This window comes from Armigeres subalbatus, chromosome 3 (assembly GCF_024139115.2).
Source record: "Armigeres subalbatus isolate Guangzhou_Male chromosome 3, GZ_Asu_2, whole genome shotgun sequence".
Lineage (NCBI taxonomy): Eukaryota > Metazoa > Arthropoda > Insecta > Diptera > Culicidae > Armigeres > Armigeres subalbatus.
Window position 1 is genome coordinate 163,701,090 of NC_085141.1, and position 22,862 is coordinate 163,723,951.

The 22,862-nt window shown below is 38.9% G+C and overlaps 1 protein-coding gene across 1 annotated transcript; it reads right to left on the reverse strand.

Moving 5' to 3' along the window:
• Positions 1-10,086: 10,086 nt before the first annotated feature.
• On the reverse strand, positions 10,087-11,002 carry LOC134221328 (trypsin alpha-3-like). The gene is made up of 2 exons (XM_062700527.1): positions 10,715-11,002; positions 10,087-10,644 (listed from the first exon to the last, which is right to left on the reverse strand). The coding sequence occupies exons 1-2, from the start codon at positions 11,000-11,002 to the stop codon at positions 10,117-10,119; spliced, it is 816 nt and encodes a 271-aa protein (XP_062556511.1). The 3' UTR covers positions 10,087-10,116.
• Positions 11,003-22,862: the final 11,860 nt, after the last annotated feature.

The following is a 22,862-nucleotide window of genomic DNA, read 5'->3' on the forward strand; positions in this document are numbered from 1 at the left end:
AAGCAACAAGATAACCGAGTTCAAAAATTTTCATACATCTCACCGGAGACACTGAAATCAATGAAAGTGCTTCCATCTGTTGCACAAAAACTCAAGCATTAATACTATTTTGAAGGTTTTTGTTTATCGTGTATCGAGAATGTAAATATAAAGAAAAGAAAGAACACAAACGTCAGTTACACGGCAACATCATCTGGTCGGGGTTCAGCCAAATCGCACCAAGCGCCAACGAAAAATTACCCATTTTTCTGCTCAAACTTTCGTTTAGCAGATTTAATTAGTCGCAAATCGTATCGGATATCCCTCAACCCCATAACTGAGCCCTAATCCTACTGCAAAAGTACGCTTAATTTTGTATGAAACTATTTCCGTTGTCTTTGAACGAACAAAATATGACAAGCCAGTCGAAAAGCCGCTTGGTGCGGTTTGGCTGAACCCCGACCACCTGTGTTTCTTGTTTCTGCTACGAGATTGATTCATGACTTCTGTTTAGACATATTTATCTGATAGCTCCTTACTTTTTTTCTTTAAAACTCTTTTCTCCTTCTCCACAATAACAAGTCGCTCCATAAATTTAATAACTCGTTCCCCATCTAATGCGCAATCATGATCATGGACCAAATAATTATCGCGAGCTTCCTTGTATTTTCGTTAGTTAGGTGTGTTTCCTGATCGATGTCAACATTTCCCAATTTAACTTCTCCAGCAACATCAATTCCGTTATCCATATACACAGGATTCTGTTTCTACAAGATTATTTCCGCTCGTAGTTTTGATCGTGTGACCTCAATTAACGCTCAAAATATTTTCAACATGCTTCAAAAAATCCTGAATAAATCAAAGAAAAATCACATGATAATTAATATGCGTTAAAAATTAAGGATGAGTGCAAAATTGAGAAAATGTAAATCGTGTAAAAACAAAATCCAGTGTATTCGTGGCCTAAATCCATCGAAGTTGCTTCTTCGTTCGATGAAACATATATTTCCATCGGAGTTGATATTACTGCTGCAGGATTAACTGGGAAAAGTGATGGAGCTGCGAAATGCCTTGAGCTAAAATGGATTTCATAGCTGGACTTTGTTATCATTGAGATTTATTTCTGTGATTTGTAAATAAAAGCAGAGTTGGCGAAATGCATCGAGCAGATTTGACTGCTCTTATTGATACCCGGGTTTTGACAAAACTCGGTTCAGGGTCTCACATTCTTAAACATAATTTATTATACGCACTTCATTAAATGAAAATAAGATTGGTAAACATCTTGCCAGTTCACTTTTAAAGAAACTGTTTTTGGCCATCGCCTTGTATGAGTTGTTTGCATGGTGCAATGGCTCAGCTGTTATTGTTTTATTTTATTGACATTTCTTCAAAAGATGATCGATTAAAATTAACAGTGTACTAGTTCGGTTTTTGTTCACTTGGGGCGCTTATCGTGTCTCCGTAAAATCATAGAAGTCGGGTATCTTGTTGCTTCTTGCCATCTTTGCCGGAAGTCAAAGTGCTCGGATTATTTGGCAAAGTGGATCGTATTGTTAGAGAGAAATTTCCCAGGGAATTGGGTCTAGGACACCTGTTCACAGGTGTTCGTGGTGTAGACATGGAAGTTGGAAAAACTATTCCTCCATCCATAGATGTCTCCGGTTTAAAAGGAAGATTTTTTTACGACGGACTGAAGGATACATGCTTTCGGTGTCAAGGAGTTGGCCATAGACGGGATTCCTGCCCTCAACTACCGCGGAAAGCCTAGAAAGCAAAAGAACGGTACCACGTATGCTGACGTCGTAGCTGGAAAGGAAGAAGAACAAGTATCATCGGAAACTTCGGATGATGACTTCATCGAGGTCCTAGAGGAAAGTCCGAAGCTATAACACAAAGTCCCACCCTGGACAAAACAAACTGACATACATAATAGGCAATTATAATTGACCTTTCCTGTAAAAAAAAAAATATTCGCTCAATCGATTCTTTGACTAATTTAAGGTCAACTTTCGTAAAGAACCCATATTTTTTGGCGCCTCTAAGTATTTTTAAAATTTAAAACAAAAACCGAAAAAGTGCTATTTTTTTAGGATTGGCCCGATTTTGAACAACTATCGGGTGAATTTTTCAGGCCGGTTCACAAAAGAATTGACTGAGACATTAAAACAAGATACAATTTTTGACGGTAAAGGTCAATTGAGCCTCTAACTATTTTAAAAATCGAAAACAAAACCCGAAAAAGTGCTGCATGCCATACATCTTCTCTACAAGCTTCCAACAGAAGTCACGGATCACAGAAATTCGAAAAAACGTTCAATGGGTCAATTATTGGTTACTACTAGGATTTCATATTGCCATTAGCTTTTGCAGATGAAAACCTTTTTAATTCGGGATTATAAATTGCCTGAAGTCCTAAGGAATAATTAATATCGTTGTTGGTGGTAACAATGGGTCAAATGGGGATGAGAATGGGTCCAGGGTTGTTAACGTTAATCAACTATTAACGCCGTTTCGTTAATTCGTTGACGTTAATTTTAACGATTAACGACTTTTCCGTTGATGCTTATAACACGTTAATCAACGGAAACGTTAACGTTTTCCGTTAATTTAACGTTAACGGCTGCGTTAGTTTTCACGCTAATGAGTTGCTTTATATGTTTTCTAGCCCAAGTTGCTTTATTTGTTGCCCAGCTTAGTGGAACTAAGGCTTTGACAAATTTTATTCTATTATTTTAATATTTTGTTTGTTGATCAATCTTTGCCAAGAGTGGTCGAATTCGGACTAAGTTTTAAATTATACCAAATCTATAGGGAAAAAAACACTGCCAAAGCCACTTATCAGGTAAAAGTATGTTTGATTCAAGAAAATTTCATAACAAACAAAGCATTTTATAAGAGCTTGAATCAATGAAATTATACTTATGATGTGTTACGCATTCAAACCTTTTTTTATTAATTGTATGCAAAAGAATTTTATAATAAATATTACATTCAAATTGTATTCATTGCAAAACCACAATTTAATTTTTTTTTCTTCCAATGCTGAATATCCTATGGATAGAACCAACTGATGTACCTTTTTTCGTGAAACTCAAGATTAACTTTAGCGTCTCTAGGACTTCAATTTGGATACCCATAGTTGAAAGAAGGTTCCGGTAATTTTGACCCAAGTTGACCCAAATGTTTAGTTGAAAATCTAATTTTTTTTTTGTCAAACTGGTAATGTTGTGCTTTATAATTTCAATTTTGTTTCAAATGGATAAAAACAAAATGGCTTTCGGAAACACCTCTGCAAAACTATGTTAGTTCTAGAGGTCGCAAAAATGCACGAAGACACTTGTTGCATGAAGGAATACGAAGCATATAGTAGAATGGAATAAATCAACAAAGGGAATGGCCATATTGGCAAATCGACTGCCGTTTGAACACAAGTGGGTGTTTTTGGTATTTTTCATTTCTTTGGAATGCTTATAAGAAACTCCAAAATTTTACTAGGTTAGATGTTTATTCTATGAAAACAATTATTGTTCCTTTTAAGTTGAATAAACGAAATTTTCAAATTGTTAGAACGCTAGAACATAGTGTTTGCACATATGTTTCCGGGTCAGTTTCTAAATCAAATTTCCTCTGACAAGCCAGTATGTATGTATGTATGTAGTTAGCCACCATCCTAGCTTGAGTCTTGCTCTGCATGCGGTTCCACGTAACAGTAAGGTCAAATTTCAATATCATTTTGAATTCAACATATTGCTGTATGAAGGGCCAAAAATGGGGGTGGTGGACCTGTAAGCAGAGACACTTACACGAAACCCACGGGAAAATGAGAATCTCCTTCCAGCAAAATGATCCAACAAAAAGAATAATGAAATTTGCAATACTTGTTAAGCTTTCCACGGGATGGTTTGTTTGAAGAAGGGCGCGTCAACTGGTTAACAACTGTTGGAGATAGAAATAATAGACGCGAACGACTAATATTTCCCTTCCTTGACTCCGATTGGCTACCACTTCATTGTCCAGTTGTAACTTCATTGATGCCCTGATGCACCCTCCCAACCCCATTTCATATATTTATAGTCAAATCAATTATATTGTATAGGAAACTAGGCATATGTGTAGAATATATAAAAAAGTGATATGGCAGATAATCCTGGAACGCTACTCTGCTTCAATACTTTACTCTGAAAAATTATTTTCATTGTAAATTTACGGTGGTGTTCCAAGGTTCCATTTCCTGCAAGCACGACGTAATACGGTGGTGTTTTGGTTCAAGGATACTGCTATATCACTGGACCTCGGGCCTGTATCAGAACAATAATCCCAGACGGCATAACAAGTGATTGATCCACTGAAAAAGTTATTATAGATATATACAATATACACGAGTTAATCCAAAGATAATGAATTCTACTTTTGATCCGGTGCATGAGAATTCCAGGCGATAAACACTCTAGAGTCTAGACCATGGGATATGAATTAATATGAAGAAATCTCAAGTAATGAAAATATACAAAATTACTAAACAAGTAGATGAAATTTATGCAAAAAAATTAAATAAATGAAATTTTTAGAATAAAATAAATGTATTATTCATAACGAAGGAACCGTCGAGCAAGGGAATATATAAAGCTACATAATATAAGAAGAGTTGAAGTTTACTGTATAACCTATATGGAAGTTCTAGTCCTAGATATGCAATTAGTTTCAATAAAATTAGTAAGTCTGTTATATGTAAATTGCTCAGCTTCCTGCTTCAATTCTCACTTGTCCTCACATAGCTCCCCTAAAATTGAATTCTTATTCTGCCAGCAATACATCATTGTATTTATTACGGTATCAGTGATAGTAGTGTGGCTACAGAGAAACTCCACGAAATCCGCGGGGTACAAAGAATTTATTTACAATAAGGTAATACAGCATTCTAATAACATAATTTGCAACACTTTTTAGGTTTCCCACAATATGCTTTATTTCTAAAAGGGCTTATCAAATCCATTATAACTGTGGAGAAAAGTATCGGTCTGTACGAAAGTTTTAATCCAATATTTTACGATATCCGTATATCATAAATTATTCATTGCAAATTGCAACACAAATTATCGTCACAATTATTATTTCCTTTGATCATGACCGGCTAGTTTCAGTTAATATAAACATGATTTAATAATGATAACAATAATAATGTTTAGAAGGAATATGGTGAGTATAAAATATGTCACGAATGGATTTGCGAGCCAAAACCTAAAATAGGCAATCCGATCGGTGCGGTAATGACGAGTTCGATCTTTGGCCCAGTGATTGAAGCTTAGTTATGAAATAAAATGATGTGATGAAAATAAATAATGTAGTATATATCTAGACCAACATTTGACAAGGGTGCAACAGCCAAAATCCACTCCTTCTGACCCTTCGTCTACATATATAGCTATAGACATGGACAAAGAATCAGAAGGAACGGCCGCTACGCCCCTTTCAAATGTTGATCTAGATATAGTACATGCCATAGGAAATGATCATAATGACAACGAATTGTATCATGTGCAACAAGACTTCAATATCCGGATTACATAGATGTTACATAGTTGGTGTCATGGTGGAAAATCCAAAAATTGTACTTTATTTAATTTAAATTCCTTTTATCTTCGCAATCCTGTAACATGGCTGAAAACATTAGGTTTAGGGAATTTGTTTATAATGTGGAAACTCGAATAAATGTGTTTGTATTTTTTTTTTACAACTATCACTGATCCCTTAAGTAGACCGATGTTTATACCGTGAACGGTTTCTACGTAAGAATATTGTTTGATGTAAAAAAAGTATTTTGTTAATCATGCTAATCTTGTTTGATGTATTTTTTTTTAGATTTATCAGGTATTCAATAAGACAGTACGAAGTTTGATTATAACATAACAAATAATGATTAAATAATGAAGAAAGATGAACTGAAGGAATATATTGAATGCTTAAAATGGTTACAGAAAAAAACATGAATATAACGAAATAATTGATTTAATGTATATAAAGGATAATAGGATTTTAACATTAATCTCTGAGATAGAAGGATAAAGAAACAAAATCCACGTAATAAGGGAATTGAAGCTCATCGGTATTGTTATAAATTCAATAAATATAATTCATATATGGAATGTGAAATTTTTATTTTATCCCATACATCTGGCCGTTTGTTCAATTTGTAGAGAGGTAGAGTAATCTAAACAAGAACAAATTCATGGATGTATGAGATAGTCAAAAGGCATTGAAAGTTTACAAAATTACTTAAAATAAAAAGCATGAAACGAGCTCACCGCATATTTCACTGGTTTGTAGTATGTTGCGAATTTCATGAGCATCTTCTTCTTTGTTCGACTTGCTTGTTTTACCAGGTAACACATTTGCAGAATGGTGTCATTTCATAGAGTTTAATTTGCAAAATCACTTTCGGTTTACGAATGAATAACGGGTCTAATATATCTCACATTATTCCTTTTCATTGTCTTATGTTTTATTCCATTCATTGGGATCTGTTCTTTTGAAGAAACGCTTTTTTTAACTCAACATGCACCACTGAAGGTCTCTGAAAACCTACAATGAACTAAATTTGCAACATAAAATAACTCGCGTAGCTGTGCTAGACTTTTCAAATTAACCAAACAAATTCTGATTTTGTCACTTCGTTTTTCTGGCTTAAAATCACTTTCGGATGTAATTCCGCGCCCGACATTTGACACAACGGAGCTTTTTTTTCCACGTCCACTCGCGAGCGCGGCACTCTTCGATTCTGAATTTCCTCTGACAAGCCAGTTCCGAAAAAATCCGTGATTTGGGCATAATTATCGAAACACCACTTTATTGTAGTGTAGAGAGAAAACTCTAGATTTGAAAGCAGGAATTGTATTGCATATTACATTCTGCGAAATCTTTTAAGCACATACGCTCCATTCAAGGCCCCATCTAACAAATCTCGGGAACTTTTTCAAATCGGCGTATGTAACATTTTGATCAAGCTGAGAAAATGGGCTTGGAAGTTTTCAGATTTTATTTTTATTCCTATTTAGAAACTAAACATTTTTATTGCAATTGAATTCACCTCAACGATACATTATGAAAAGGTTCATCGTCACTGACTCTGAAATCTGCACTGCGTGTGAACATTTCAGTTATTTTGATAAAAATATATGTTACAACGTTCTGCAACAAATAAATCACATATGTCGTTTTGATAAGTCAGTATGACCGAGGTCATGCTACTTTCGTCGAAATGTTACGCTGCTTCGTACGCTGCATTGTTGATACGTCGAAATGTTGCGTCAAGTTTAAATGTTTCACGCACATGCGACAAAAAAATTGCAACACTTACAAAAACGACGTAACAACATTTGCTGCAGAAAAACAACGTAAAATGTTTTTCTTAACGAAAATCCGAATATTCCAGCAACATGCTTAATTTTGAAATCAGTGATGAAAAAGTACAAGCAGACGCACGTTTTAAACTATTTAATTGTTCGAAAAAACTTTTTAAAGTACATTTTCTGCTAAGCGGTGTATGTGCAATGTTTTCAACAATGATGTTACACCGTTTTGCAAAAAAAATATTTACATTTTTAATAACACATTTTCATGTAGCTTTGAAGATATACACAGTTTTAGATGAATTTGATGCCATATGCTGTTGAAAACGGGTTTGTTTACAATTTGCGACATACGCCGTTTTGAAAAAGTACCCGAGAAATATAGATGAGCACATATTGAACGGTCTCTTGAAGATAGCGACTTGACTTATCAGCTCGAAAACTTGGCGAATTGTTTTTCCATGTTTTTCCTAAGGTTGAACTGAGTTGAATGGAAGCAAACTGTCAATGGATTTTTGAAGCGGTGAACTATGATTTCATAAAAAAAGCTTCTATGTTCCATGGAAATCACAATTTGGCTTGGAAACGTGTTGATTGTTAGTCAGTACGAAGACAAATAAGTTGACATTGATTCAACACAGCGCGCTAACGTTATGATCCAAGTAACTTAACGCAACTGCGTTGACGTTAACCAAAGTGAAAATCAACGTCAACGGCGTTAATCGTTAATTAACGTTAACAACCCTGAATGGGTCATTGTTTCAACTACATAGAATGCTTGTATATAGTATCTGACTGAGGGCAAGAAAACTAATTTATAAGAGATCTTTTTGACCGATTTTGTTATTCGACCTCCAGACTGTCGGTGAAGGCGATGACCCATTCTCTCCTTCCAGACCAATTGTTACCCCCGAGGACGGTAGTATATTGCTTTAGAATTCCTGAAACCTCTGTTATTATTGAGTACACTCTGAATGACTTTTAAATCACCTTTTTCTAACTCACAAATTCTTCCCAGCAAATGACTTATATGTTCTTACCATAATCATGGGTCCTACCCAGGCAAATTCATGCGTAGAACATGTCCTACTTGTCCTGCATTAACGACAATCACACACATAATTTGTGGGTATACAACGCTATCTACACTGCCATATAGATATTTATAAGATCTATGTGTCGCCGTTATAAATTTTTGCAATAGCTTTACCCTAATATAATCAATATAGAACCACACATAAATTAAATAATTGCTAATTCGAGACCACACATAAAGTTTATTTTGATATATATTTTATTAGTAGTTCGCGTGGAGAATGGTTATGTGTGCGCTGATATACATCATAAGTTAAATCTATGGATTTTTGCCAATAAATATGTGTGGATTTTAGTAGTGTAGTGCCGGTTCTCAATCTATAACATTCCATTCCACTCAGTTCTTGGCTCTATATATCCATAAAGTAGATTATATTCATATATTTATTTATTTTTATGACATTTTATTTTTTTATTCCGGAAGTGTTAGTTTTTTAATGCTTCATCGTGTCCATATGGTTGTGAGATATTGGTGTGTGATCGCACACGGATGGACCAATGCATTGGTTTTACATTGTATTTTTTTTGGCACAGAACACGTGATTTCAGAAGTCCTGTCATGGGGTTAGGGCTACAATTAAATAATTTATTTTAGTACGAATGACATGTAAATACATATTCATATGACTGCCTATGCCGTGATTATTCTTGTACTATGGCTTCGCTCATGCTAATAGTATGTTATGATGAGACTGGAAAACCAGCTACTTTTTTCAGTACTTCGTGGTTAGCTAATTTAAAAATATGCATCAAATAGTATTTGCTTCGATCCATCGATGCAAGATATGATTCACAGTAACTTAAAATTACATTAGTTACACAATACTATGGTTTATGTTTGTTATACTTTTAATAAATTTTTATCTTTATTAGGAAGGCTTTCAGCCCTAGGCTGGCTCGTCTCCAAGAATAATGGAATTCATAAGAGTGAACAGTAGTTGAAAAACTAAATAAAAACATACTCATAACCCACACAAAATAAGGTATTGGAAAATAATCGCCATATTAAATAAACGTAAATTAACAAAATATGTCTGGCTGTGCATTCTTATTAAACCTCAACTAAATTGCCGTAAATATATCCTTATTTTCGATTTCAATCCCGCTTCTTTTTTACTTTCCTTACGTTAAAGAAATGATGACGCAGGCGCCTAATCCAAAATTCAAATGGACAATCGCTCACTTTGAGTAATTGATTGTTTATTCTTAGAAAAGGATGAACAATTGAACAATATAAGGTAATGCTAATACTGTTGTGTAGAAGTTACATAGGTCACATTACTTTCCATGGTGAATCCCGATCTATGCTACTGATTACCCCACCCAACTAACACAACTTCCTTCACGTGGTAATTGTGGAGATGCAGAGGTATTCTCGGTCATTCCCTCCCTTTTTCAACTGACTGCAAGGACTTGGGAGGTACCATTATTGATCACCAATTTTCACCAGTTCTGATCAATCACGAAGTAGCAATCATTGATATCTACAGTCAGTCGGTCTAAGCTAAGCTAAGCCAATTTTCGATACGCTTTGATGTAAAGCATATCCTGGTGAATGATTGAAAGCTCATTATGTAAAAAACAATAACCAAAACTATAACAACAGTGCTAATGATAGATAAATATGTTTTGAAATAAGACAAATAATAATAACTCCGATAACTCAAATGCACAAAATCAATTTATTTTCCATCTACACACCAGTGTTTGAGCTGATGAAGTTGCGAATGACAGCAGCACCAATGTTAGCGTACACTCCAGCCAGATTTCCACCGCACTGAACTGCACCCCATGAGACAATACCGAACTGGCGACCCCCGGTTACCAATGGGCCACCGCTGTCTCCATTGCAAGAGTCACGTCCTGGCTCTCCGGCGCAAACCATGCTATCGGTGATACGGGCAGCTCCCCACTGGTTGCGGCAAGTGGCGAGAGTAACAACTGGGATATCAACGGCACGCAGATTGGTCGGTAGAGATCCTCCAGCAGCGGTCAGACCCCATCCAGAAACAACGGAACGAGTACCACCAGCGAAGTTGGTTCCACTTGGGACAATAGTGATGGCAGCAATATTAGCTCCAGAGAACGAAGTGGTGGTACGCAGAACCGACACATCGTTGTTGATGGTGTTAGCGTTGTACTGTGGATGGTTTACGATCTGAGCTACGGCAAAAATGACTCCTCCACTGAGACGGTTAGCGCTTCCTCCTCGCAGAGTAGCCTGGATGATCAGAAGAAAAGAGCAATCTTTATTATTCACGCACAATGGTAAATCCTGAAGCAATACGTACAGATCCAGCGGTGACAGGAGACACGGTACAGTGAGCAGCAGACAAGGCCCAGTTGCTGGAGATGACGGAGGCACCGCAGATGTGGTTTCCATTGTGACGAAGTGACAGCTGGTATGGGAAGTTACCAATGCTGACTTCATTTCCTCCTACAATTCTGCCATCAAACCGTGGCTCTTCGTATCCTTCCAAACCAGTAGGTCGAACTTTGTTGAACGAGGTCCAGAGGTCCTCTTCTAGGCCGGCAAAAGCGGACACCACACACAATGCTAGAACGATGAAGGCCTTCATTGTCACTTCAATATCTAATGTAAACTAACGGCTACCGGAGTTCGTTTATATAGTAGCAGGTTTCTTATCTATGTCTAAGTTTATCTATCGTTAAAACCTCCAAAATCAATATCAAATTAATCTTCCGACAGCTTCGGGACAGAATTATGCGTATAGTAGTAGTTCGTTGATAACGTACACCCTGTAGACGCGGCAAAACAAAGGGGTTACACATATTGTTAATCGCCTCAAATGAGTCTCATTGCCTTTTTCTGTTTTTTTTATTTCAATTTCTTACTCGTAGCTGAATGTAAAAGGTATAATTTAACTCCAACAGCTAATATCTGATAAAAGGCTCGTAAAATCGATATACTTTCGTCGACGAAATATTTGATCATTGAGATCATTAAACCTAACTTTACAAACATTTTTAAGTTAAAGGTGCCTTCCTTAGCCATGCGGTAAGATGCGCGGCTACAAAGCAAGACCATGCTGAGGGTGGATGGGTTCAATTCCCGGTTCGGTGCAAGACATTTTCGGGTTGGAAATTTTCTCTACTTACCTGGGCATAAAAGTATCATCGTGTTAGCCTCATGATATACAAATGCAAAAAAAAATGTAACTTGGCTTAGAAACCTCTCAGTTAATAACTATTGAAGTGCTAAGAGAACACTAAGCTGCAAGGCGGCAATGTCCCAGTGTCATTAAGAAAAGAAAAAAATGCTCCAGAAAAAAACTATTTGTGTCTTGCAGATTTAAGCACTTTTCACACCGTTTCAGTAATTTTGTTGTCTAAAGCAACCACTGATGCTCCAAATATGTAATATGGTGGATCTTTTAAAAGGATTTAAAAACAACATTACGACTTTGGTTTTTTGTCCTTTACTTTTATTGGAGTTCAGCGTCACTTATCCGAGATCCATTTAATCGTACGCCAAGGAGTGGAATTTTTATTACATGGCAACCATTAGCTTCAGCGTAGCGATTTGGGCTACATTTTCAATCATTTTTCAAAAGTTTTAGTGGAGTCCGCCGCCATAGCATGCTATCATAAATAGGCCTTTGCCAAAGCCCAAAAAGTTTCAATGGAAATTTCCTAGCAATAGTTTAGAGAATCCATCTTCTTGAGGACGGGTTTGACTCTGACTTTGGTTTTGTACCAGACTATCGTGTCCATCGCGTAATGGAACGTACACACGTTCAAGTAGTTTTACCAACATTGTCTCCACCTCTCGTTTATTCAAACATTCATCAAGTTTTGCCAACAGCGGCACGAACAATCAATTTATTCGACCAACAATATCACACACGAACGACCGAAGCGTCAACTTGAGCATCAACTATCAAAAAATATATGGAGTTTTGTGCAACTTCACTACAAATGCTCAAACATGTTCGGCGAACATTGACTCCACCCCCGATTACTCAAACCAAAATCAAACCGTTTTAATTTTTTCCAACCGAGCCGCCAACTGTCAAATGGTTTTTTTTTTTTTGAGCAAGGGTAAACGGAAATCTGCATCCAGACACCTGAGGAGGTTAACTCAGGTAGTGTGGGGATGGGTATGTTACCCGACCCACTAAAACCAAAACCCTTTCGCCAGTCCGTACCCCGGCCCGCAATTAAGCAATACATCAGGGGGGGACTATTGAGAACGCTCACGCCTATGCTAACGCACTTGACGTTAATACACATCGACTTCAAGGGTGGTAACCTCACCACCCGTCGATCGCAAGCTATGATAGTAACCTAGCGGTCCGTATCATAATCTCACGTTGGAGACGAGCACCCTGACAACAACCACCGCGCATGAACCGCAATGACCTCTATATCTACATACGGAGGTCCCCGCAGCCCAACCGCGACATGTTGGTTGTCGGGGTGAGCAAAGTGTTCACTGCATCACGCACAGGTGCCCTTACTGCATTCGTTGGTGTTGTTCAAGACGCCACCACCGCTGCAGTTTCGACATAATCTGTTGAAATGCTGTGTTCACCGCATTCCATATAACTTCCTCCCGGCACATCCTCTCGACGATGTTGTCCGGGGTTGTATCCATACCGCTAACAAGCAGCATGGCATTGCGTTCTACCTCGAATCGCGGGCATGCGAACATCACATGCTCTGCCGACTCTACCTCACCTACACATTCTGTACACTCCGCAGAATCTGCGAAGCCAAACCTGTGTAGGAATTTTTTAAAGCAACCATGTTCAGACAACACCTGTGTTAGGTGGAAGTTGACCTGACCATGTTTTCTATCGACCCAGTTGGACACATCCGGAATCAGAAAAAAAATTCACACCGGCCGGGAGACTTAAGCGTAATACTCCGTCGTACATAATATTCCACAGAACCGGTCCGAGGATCGACGCCTGTGGAACACCCGCAGACACTACGATCGACTTTTGACCAGCATCCGTGTCGTATATCAGCACCCTATTCCAAAAATAACTTTTCAGTATCCTGCACAGGTAATCCGGAACTCTCAATCGGTGCAGAGAGTCAGCAATAGCTACCCAGTTAGCATTGTTAAACGCATTTTTTACATCAAATGTAATCAATGCGCAGTATCTAATACCTCGCCTGTTCAAACCTCTCGCTATCTTGGCCGTATCCGTTACCGATCGAATTGCTTCGACGGTGGAACGACCTTTACGGAAGCCATACTGGTTGTTTGATAGCCCACCAGTACGCTCGGTATAGGTCGACAATCTGTTCAGAATAACCCTCTCAAGCAGCTTACCAGCTCCGTCGAGGAGGCAAATCGGTCTGTATGCCGAAGGTTCTCCCGGGGATTTCCCAGGCTTGGGCAATAGCACCAATTTCTGTCGTTTCCAACGATCTGGAAAGTTTCCTTCATCCAGACAACGTTGGAGGCAGCTCCTGAACATATCTGGAGCGGCAAGAATCGCGTGTTTAAGGGCCAGGTTCGGAATACCATCCGGACCCGGCGCCTTATTGAGCTTAAAACCTCTTGCGGTTTCGATAAGCTCTTCGATAGTCACTAACGGGACCACGTCAACCGACCCATACGGTGTATCAAGCCAGTCTGGTGAATCATGCTTTGGGAACAGCCCTTCAACGATCCTAGCTAACATCTCCGGAGATCTCTCAGGAGGTGTGCTATTTGTTTTAGCCATCACTATCCTGTAAGCATCCCCCCATGGAGTGTTGTTTGCCATACTGCACAGCCTTTCAAAGCATGCTCTTTTACTACACTTTATTTCGTAGTTTAGAGCTCTGCTTGCTGTCTGGAATGTCCGGCGTTTATCAAGTCGACCAACCTCGTTTCTTGCACGTCGTAGTCTTCTTTTGGCTTTAAGGCAAGATCTACGAAGTTCAGCTATCGCGTCAGTCCACCAGTACGCTGGTTTGCGGTTCCCATATGGCTTACACTTCCTTGGCATAGCAAGACATCGGTCAACTCATCACCATTAAGGTTCAAGGTCCGATCTTCCCACTGTAGTGATTCAATCAGCAGTTCTCGATCGAACTGTGAGGTGCGCCATCCTTGGTCAGCACCTCTGACCTTTCTCGTAGCTCTAGATTCAGTGGGGGTATAGCTAACCATAAAACGAAGTTCCTGATGGTCACTAGCTGTATACCCTTCATGTACTCTCCAATCCGGATTCAACGTCCATCCCGCGCTGCAGAAGGTCACGTCGATGCATGATTCACAGTTCGGTCCTCTGAATGTTGACACTTGGCCTTCATTCAGCAGGACTACATTAAGTCCCGCTAGAGACTCTAGCAGAATATGACCTCTAGCGTTGGTGAACCGGGATCCCCAGTCCACCGCCCATGCGTTGAAGTCCCCTGCTACTACTAACGGTTTTAGACCAGTTAGTTTGACCGCAAGAGTGTCCACTACGCTAGTATACTGCCCTATACTCCATCTAGGAGGATAGTAACAGCTACAAAAGTAAACTCCGTTTACCTTTGCTATAACGAAACCCTCATCGTTAGGAGATGATATTATCTCCTGAATGGGGAACCGCCCGCAAGTCCAGATTGCCACCGATCCGGACTTGTCAGCAACCCAACTGCCGTTTCCAGCAGGGATGCGATATGGGTCGGACAGCAAGGCAACATCAGCTTTACACTCAGTAACCGACTGTTGTAGCAGCGCTTGCGCTGCCTCGCAGTGGTTTAAGTTTAGCTGTGTTACTTGCATGTCTGGACCCTTCTAGAGGCCGGACAGGCCTGTGCACCGGTGAGGTGTCTGTTGTCTGTATTAGGGGGACAGATCAGACACCTCGGTGCGGCCTGACAGGTGCGAGCTTTGTGGCCTTCAGCTCCACACCTGCGGCATAGCTTACTACGATCGGGACCCCGACAGTCAAAGGATTTATGACCGTAGCCGAGGCACCTATAGCAGGACTGAGGTGGCTGGATTATGCTCAACGAGCATACCGACCAGCCCACCTTCAGCTTAGCCTTATCTAGTACCTTCTTGGCATCAGCCAGAGGCACTTGGAATGTGGCAACCTGCATCCCAGCAAAGCTATTACGTAACCGAATCTCGGATTCCTGGAGTTGGACGTTGCACTGATCTCTCAGCGCGTCCACCAGGTCCACAGATTCGGTTATTTCATCCAGGCCGCGGCACTGGATGACCGATACTGGGCATAGGGCTCTCACTTGAACCCCATCACCCAGTACCTCCTCTGTCAACTTTTTATACTCAGCACTCTTCTGAGCAGCACCCCGCCTTAGGACGAGAATTATCTCGCCTTTCCGCGTTCGACGGATGCAGTTGACGTCGCCTCCTAGACCAGTAAGCTTATCATCGCTCCTCATGGCCTTCAAGACATCGGCATAGCTTTTATCATCAGACTTGACAATGATCGCTTCGCCTCTGTCTTTCCGCTTATCGTTGCCGTTGGGAAGCGCACCCTTTGCAACACGGGCTCTAACCCTTCTTAGCAGATGTAAGCTGCGTTCCACCTGCCTCCTTGCCTGCGGCTTCTTTCGCTCGTCGCTTCGTCTTCTTTGGATTTACAACCACAGTCCAGGGTTGTTCATCGTTCCGGTGAACTTCAGTTGCCCTCCTAGGTGGAGGCACTGACTTCCTCTGTTCCTTAGGATCGGCAATTTGCACGACCCTCTCCCGACGTGATACAGTTTCCTTCCTTGGTGGAGGAACTGGTTTAGCTTCATTCAGGTCGGCCTGCACGACCTTACTTAGCTTCGGAGTTGCTCCGCTAACGGTCATGGTTGTACTAACAACTTCACACACATTCAAACAAAGCAGCAACCGAAGCGTTTTCTTGGGGGCGGAGTCAATGTTCGTCAAACTACTGGACTGGTGTGAACACTGCATAATACACTATTGCCACAGACAAACAGACATAAAACATTGTACATTCACTTATCAAATTCATCGTCGTACATATACTAACGACATCTATTGTACTCACTAAGTTGGGCAAATCTCGAACCAGATGGCGGTTGTGAGCAAAACTGGTGCGCGCCCCACAAGTGAGTGATTGGCCAACTAATGATTATTTCAATTGACCTGTAAATCAGTGTACGATGAAAATTTCACGAGTCTTGTGTCTGTTTGTCTGTGCTTTTGCCAAATTCTGCCAAAATTGCATATTCCTGCTATTTTCCCATTAACAATTCCCCGAATGTAACATTTTCCACAGTATAACAATTCCCCGAATGTTACATTCCCCCAAATGTAACATTTACCCGAATGCTCCTCTCTTTCTTTTGAGTGCTGCTTAAAGCGATGGATATCCAGTTAGCCATGCAAGCAAAGCCGGATGCCGATTCAGAGGTTGCGAGCTCGATTCTTTGTTCGGCCTAGGATGCTTCCGGATGGGAAGCATTTGCAGCTCCTTGAGCACAGTACATCCATTGTGCTTGCCACACAAGATATTCATGCAACTGGCAGACACCAGGAATGATAATGCTAGTAGAACACTAAGTTGAAAAACAAACCAAGTTTCAGATGGAATGAAGAGCAATTGCAGAAGAAGACAATGCGCTGAAATAAGGCAATGCTTTTTTAATTAACGCATTTGGTCGGTATAAGACGAAGTGAGGAGAAAAGTATTTCTTTAAATGCATACAGGCCCTTAGAAGCCTTTCGCATGATTTACGATTTAGATGTGTCCTAATCAGATATCCTGAGATTTCTGAAATAGTTCTGGAGTTCAAACCAATTGATTTTTCAAGTCAACTGTTTTGCCTTTCTCGTATACAAAGTATACGTAAAGGCTATATGTTCGCTCCAAAAACGAACTTTTTATAGGAGGCCCGGAGACCCATGGTGTTATATACCGATCAACTCAGCTTGACGAATTGGAGTGATGTCTGTGTGTGTGTGCGCAAAAAGTCTAGCTCACTTTTTGGGCACTTATCCTGAACCGATTTGCTCGCAACAAGTTGCATTCGACGCAGAATCCTGTCCCATTGTTTTCTATTGAAAATTGACTCGATCGAACTATGGGCTTAGAAGTTATGGCCAAAATACTTTTTTTCATAAAAAAGCACATTAAAAAGTCTAGCTCACTTTTTGGGCACTTATTCTCAACCGATTTGCTCGCAACAAGTTGCATTCGACGCAGAATCCTGTCCCATTATTTCCTATTGAAAATTGACTCGATCGAACTATGGGCTTAGAAGTTATGGCCAAAATACTTTTTTTCATAAAAAAGCACATTAAAAAGTCTAGCTCACTTTTTGGGCACTTATTCTCAACCGATTTGCTCGCAACAAATTGCATTCGACGCAAAATCCTGTCCTATTGTCTCCTATTGAAAATTGACCTGATTGAACTATAGGCTTAGAAGTTATGGCCAAAACACTTTTTTTTCATAAAAAAGCACATTAAAAAGTCTAGCTCACTTTTTGGGCACTTGTCTTCAACCGATTTGCTCGCAACAAGTTGCATTCGACGCAGAATCCTGTCCCATTGTTTCCTATTGAAAATTGACTCGAACTATGGGCTTAGAAGTTATGGCCAAAATACTTTTTTTTCATAAAAGCACATTAAAAAGTCTAGCTCACTTATGACCAAAATTCTTTTTGCCTTTCTTGTATACAAAGTATAGAGGAGACTGGGTAGACTTGATCCCCTTTTCTGATTTCCGATGTATCACAGCCAAAAATAAATAAACATACGCGATTTCCACACTGACTCTCTAAGAAATATAGTATTTAACTTTACTGATGTATGACAGTCCTTAAAATATTGTTATTATTGATACATAATCGATTTTTTAGAGTGCTGTCAAAAGTCTACTTTCAAAATATTCGGGGGAAATTGATCCCTCTTCAAGAGCTTGCTTTGTTAAAATTAGAAAGGTGCCCTCAGATTTTTTAAATATTTTTCCTTCAAAAAACGCGCAATTTTCGAATTGCTGTGCGTATACATGAACGATTTTTGTTATTGAAGTCGACAGCACATGTTATTTTTAAATTTGGGGAGACGATCCTCTTTCTATGATATCTACCCAATAAATAATGTTTCCTGCCAACCCTTCATCAAATCTGTCAAATCTACAAAAAATTAGAAGCCTGAGAACAGATTTATATTTTTTTGAATTTTTTCGCCAAATTTTTGTATGGGTGACTAATGGGGGATCAAATGCCCCCATATTGAGGCAATAACTTCAAATCCAAATATCCTAAAACATTGATGGAATGTTGACATTTCCACCAGTACAAATCATTAAGCACATTACTGTTTCTCATCGTAATTGATAAGATTCTGGTAGATTCAATAGGCCGTAAACTAAACCACAGGCTACTTTGGAGTACCTACACGGTTTCGAATTGGCAGATGGCATTGCACTCCTAGCTCAACGGCGCTTTGATATGCAGAGTAAACTCGACGTCCTTGCCGAGCGCTTCTCTTCGGCAGGGTCTAGTCATCAACGTCAACAAAAGCAAATCGTTGGATGTACACGGCGACTCCTTCCTGTATCACAGTAGCTGGTCAATTAGAGGGGAATGTTGAAAGCTTCCAATATCTTAGTACCCAAGATCGACTTGGGCGCACTGAGCAAGAAAGCAAGGGCAGTTGGAAAGCATCACATATCTGAAAAACAGTCAGACAAGGAAAGGCACTAAAATCCGAATTTTTGATGCTAACATGAAATCTGTGCTGTTATACGCTAGTAAAAAATGATGTCTAGAAGTGCAGAAGACTCAAAGCTGCAGGTTTTCATCAACAGATGCCTGCGGTACATTATTCGTGCCTAGTTACTTCACAACTTGATCTCAAACAACGAGCTCCATCATCGTTGTCACCAGAGGCCGAAAGCAACTGAAATTCGGGAACAGAAGTGGGGCTAGTAGGGCGGAACGAACTCTTTAAACAACCACTAGAATGGAACCTAGCTGTTCATCGCAGCAGAGACAAAGCCAGGAGTACATGGTGACGCAGCCTCAATAAATCACTAAATAAAGTCGATCGAAATCTAATTTGGCAATTGGTAAAGGCGATAGCTGGACATCACCCAGGATGTGGAGATCTTTTAAGGCGGCTCTTTGCACCACTAGGGTTGTTCAAAACCGATATGGCCACTTGATTTTTGATAAAGAGTAAAGCCTGTCCCGATAGTTTTGTCCAATATTTGTATATGGAATTCTTCAATTTTGACATGGAAATCTTACATTTACAATTTCTTATATTTTGTTCTATGTTTTATTTGTTAAGTTAAGTTAAATTTGTTCTTTATTTTTCGATTAAAGCAGCTGCTGCTTATTCAGATCAGCATTTAAAATGCGTCCAATTTTTACTGTATTCTTCAGAATAGTTAAATGAATAGTTTTGATCAGTGGCGCCGGGAGTGGGTGGGACAAGTAGGACATGTCCTACGCATGAAAATACCTGGGTAGGACAGTCGAAGCATTGTCCTACCCATGATTATGGTAAGAACATACCATATGAATAACTCAAAGATCTAATGCTATCAATACCGTTTCAATTTCTAGATCTAAAAAATTATCATTAAAACGTTTTAAAGATAATCACAGGTTTGAAAGCTTATCAGAGGTTAAACTGACAATCGTGGAAGGTTCTGGAATTATAAAGGAGAAATCTATTCCGAAAGGCTTCTCAGAGTCTATGCGGAATTCTTTCCATTCCAAAAAGTGCTCAAAGATGTATTGAGATTTTCCAAGAAGCCTTGAAGCTTATTATAAATTTTGTTCTTTTATAAAATTGTTGAACATTTTTTGGAAGTACCTAATTATTTCTGCTAGTTCAGGAAGGCTCAGTGAATTTTAGAAATTTTATAAGAATTGACAGACTGACGGTGAATCAAAAGTTGAATATCTAAATAAGGATACAGCTTAGCTTAATTTAGCCAAGACTAACTGTATTTGGCAGTAGTTACTTCTATTGTCAAAACTGGTGTGAAAACTGTGTAGTTATTGTTGCTACTAGCGACCGAGAAAACCTCTGGATCCCATCAATACCCAGAAAGGATATTTCGTTTACTCGGTAAGGTAGATGAACAGATGTATAGATCGATGATTCGCTTAGAAAAGTGATGCAGTCTATGCCACATTATCTAATGTAGTTTTTGCCAGACTTCTTGTCTATAGATCATATCCACATCCGGATGTCTGATAACAAGCCTATGAGAAAAAGAATTCTGAAAGCTTCTAATAGTTTATTGGAATCTGTAGGAATTGCAAAACAAACAAAATTGGGAACAAGAAGGCGAGGTGTACAGCGGGCAAGGTGGATCGATCAGGTGGAGGACGACTTGCGGACCCTCCGCAGACTGCGTGGTTGGCGAAGTGCAGCCTTAAACCGAGCTGAATGGAGAAGTCTTTTATGTGCAGCACAGGCCACTCCGGCCTTAGTCTGATGATAAATAAATAAATAGGAATTGCAAATATACCTACGTTTGCATGAAATCTTGGAAGTTAAAAATAAAACAGTCTGAAATTCGGAGTAACTATTCTTGAGATTTCTGAAAACCCGTAAACAGTACTAAACACCCTTAAAGAATCTTGGACGTTCATAAGCTTTACTGGTAGATCATAGCGATGTTTCTGAAGATTTATAATGGTTCGAATTCCTAGAAGTGATATTGTTTGAAACCATCCAATATTTTATAAATGATTTTTACAAATGTTCTATAAACACTAGAAATGTAATGATTGACTTAATAGTCATAGGGAGTTTATAACTTATTTGAGGATGTCAGAGAGGATTTCCGGAAAGTCTCTGAAATTCCATAAAGTATTCTATAGATTTGAAAGTCCAGTTTTTGTCCTACCCACGTCCTGGAACGTGGCCGCGCCTCTGGTTTTGATTATTATTCAACTTAATCATTTTCACGATGCACCTATGCAATTATAAAAAAAATCTTGATTTTCATACCCAAGCAATTAATTAAAAATATTATTTTCTTTGCTTCCGCCATATTCAAGGAAAAACAATCCATTGCCAGACAGAGTGGACAGTATATCACGCATAAAAAGTTCAAGCCCGAAACTTGATATAATAGGATTAATTTAAATCAACAAGCAATGATTAGGTAAAAGATCCGACGATAAACTTATCAGGCTAGTAATCGATCAGGCATTATCATGTGTGCCCGAGTACGTCATAATTCAGTTGGGTTTTCACTTTCTCAGTGGTATATCCAGTGGATTTTTAGCAACAGTCTTCTTATCGGGTACTAAGCCGGACAACTGTTGCCGAAAAAGTATTGATAAGGAACTGAGAAGCTATACTATGTGGGGCGATGTACCGCGATGGACAGTCGCTTTATCAGCACATTTCAGTACAGTACATATCTATAATAGAACGCCTTATTAAATATGGGTTCAAGACATGTCAGATGTTTGAAATGTTTACTTTCTCTTTTCTAACGGAATATAACAATATGGGTCTTCCTATAAAAGTTCGTTTTTGGAGTAGATTGATAACCTTTCGGTTAAGGGTATGCGATAACACATTTTTCCTGACGAAACGAAACGAAACGTAATTTGAAATGCTATTGTTACTTCGGAACGAAACGAAACGAAATTCAGATTTACTTCCGATACTTCGAAACGAAACGAAATTTAAAAAAAATTCCGCGGAATTTTTATTGAATAGTTTTTTTTGCATTATATACATAATGCAAAAAACTAATAGAAAGAATACGAATAAAAGCAAATTAATTTCGTTTAATATTGTTAAAGAAAAATATTGTTACCCAAATTCCATAGGTAGAATCTAGCTTAATTTTACAAAAGGACATAAGTAACAGATCACTTTTGTACATGTTTACCATTTTCAAAAGTATGCCTCTTTACCATAAACAACGTAAAAATATTCATCGCTTGATATTTCCAACAGGCCTCAGTAAAAATAAATTAAAGCTGATTTTTTAACTGCAATCAACAGATTTCATATTTATTGGATCTGTTCATCATTTTGAAAAGTATTACAGATTCAAAGTGCCACCCTTCCATTTCAATCGACATCTTGAATAAAGTCTCCAGGCAAATTTCCAACCAAATTCATGAAGATTTATTGAATCTGTGAGACTTTCCAAACAGCTGTTGGTTGCAGTAGTACGCACTGAATTTTTTTTACCGGTATGTCAGCAAAATGGTCAACTTTTACCGAGATTCGCACAGCCGTGCCCCAGCAAACATGTTTTTGCCGAGATTTCTGTCAAAATTGCTGCAAATCAGCAAATAATTTGCCGAAAATGAGCTAACAAACATCATTTTTGCCGGAATATCAGTTATTTATTTTGCTGGCGCACGGCCATGCGGATTTTTACCGAGCTGCAGAAATAAAAACTAAGTGTGTGAACTCGACTTTTTCTAAATTTTTACTGAGGCCTGAAGGTAATATTAAGCGAGCTTTTTTTTGGTTATGGTGAGGGGCATTTTTCATCCATCATT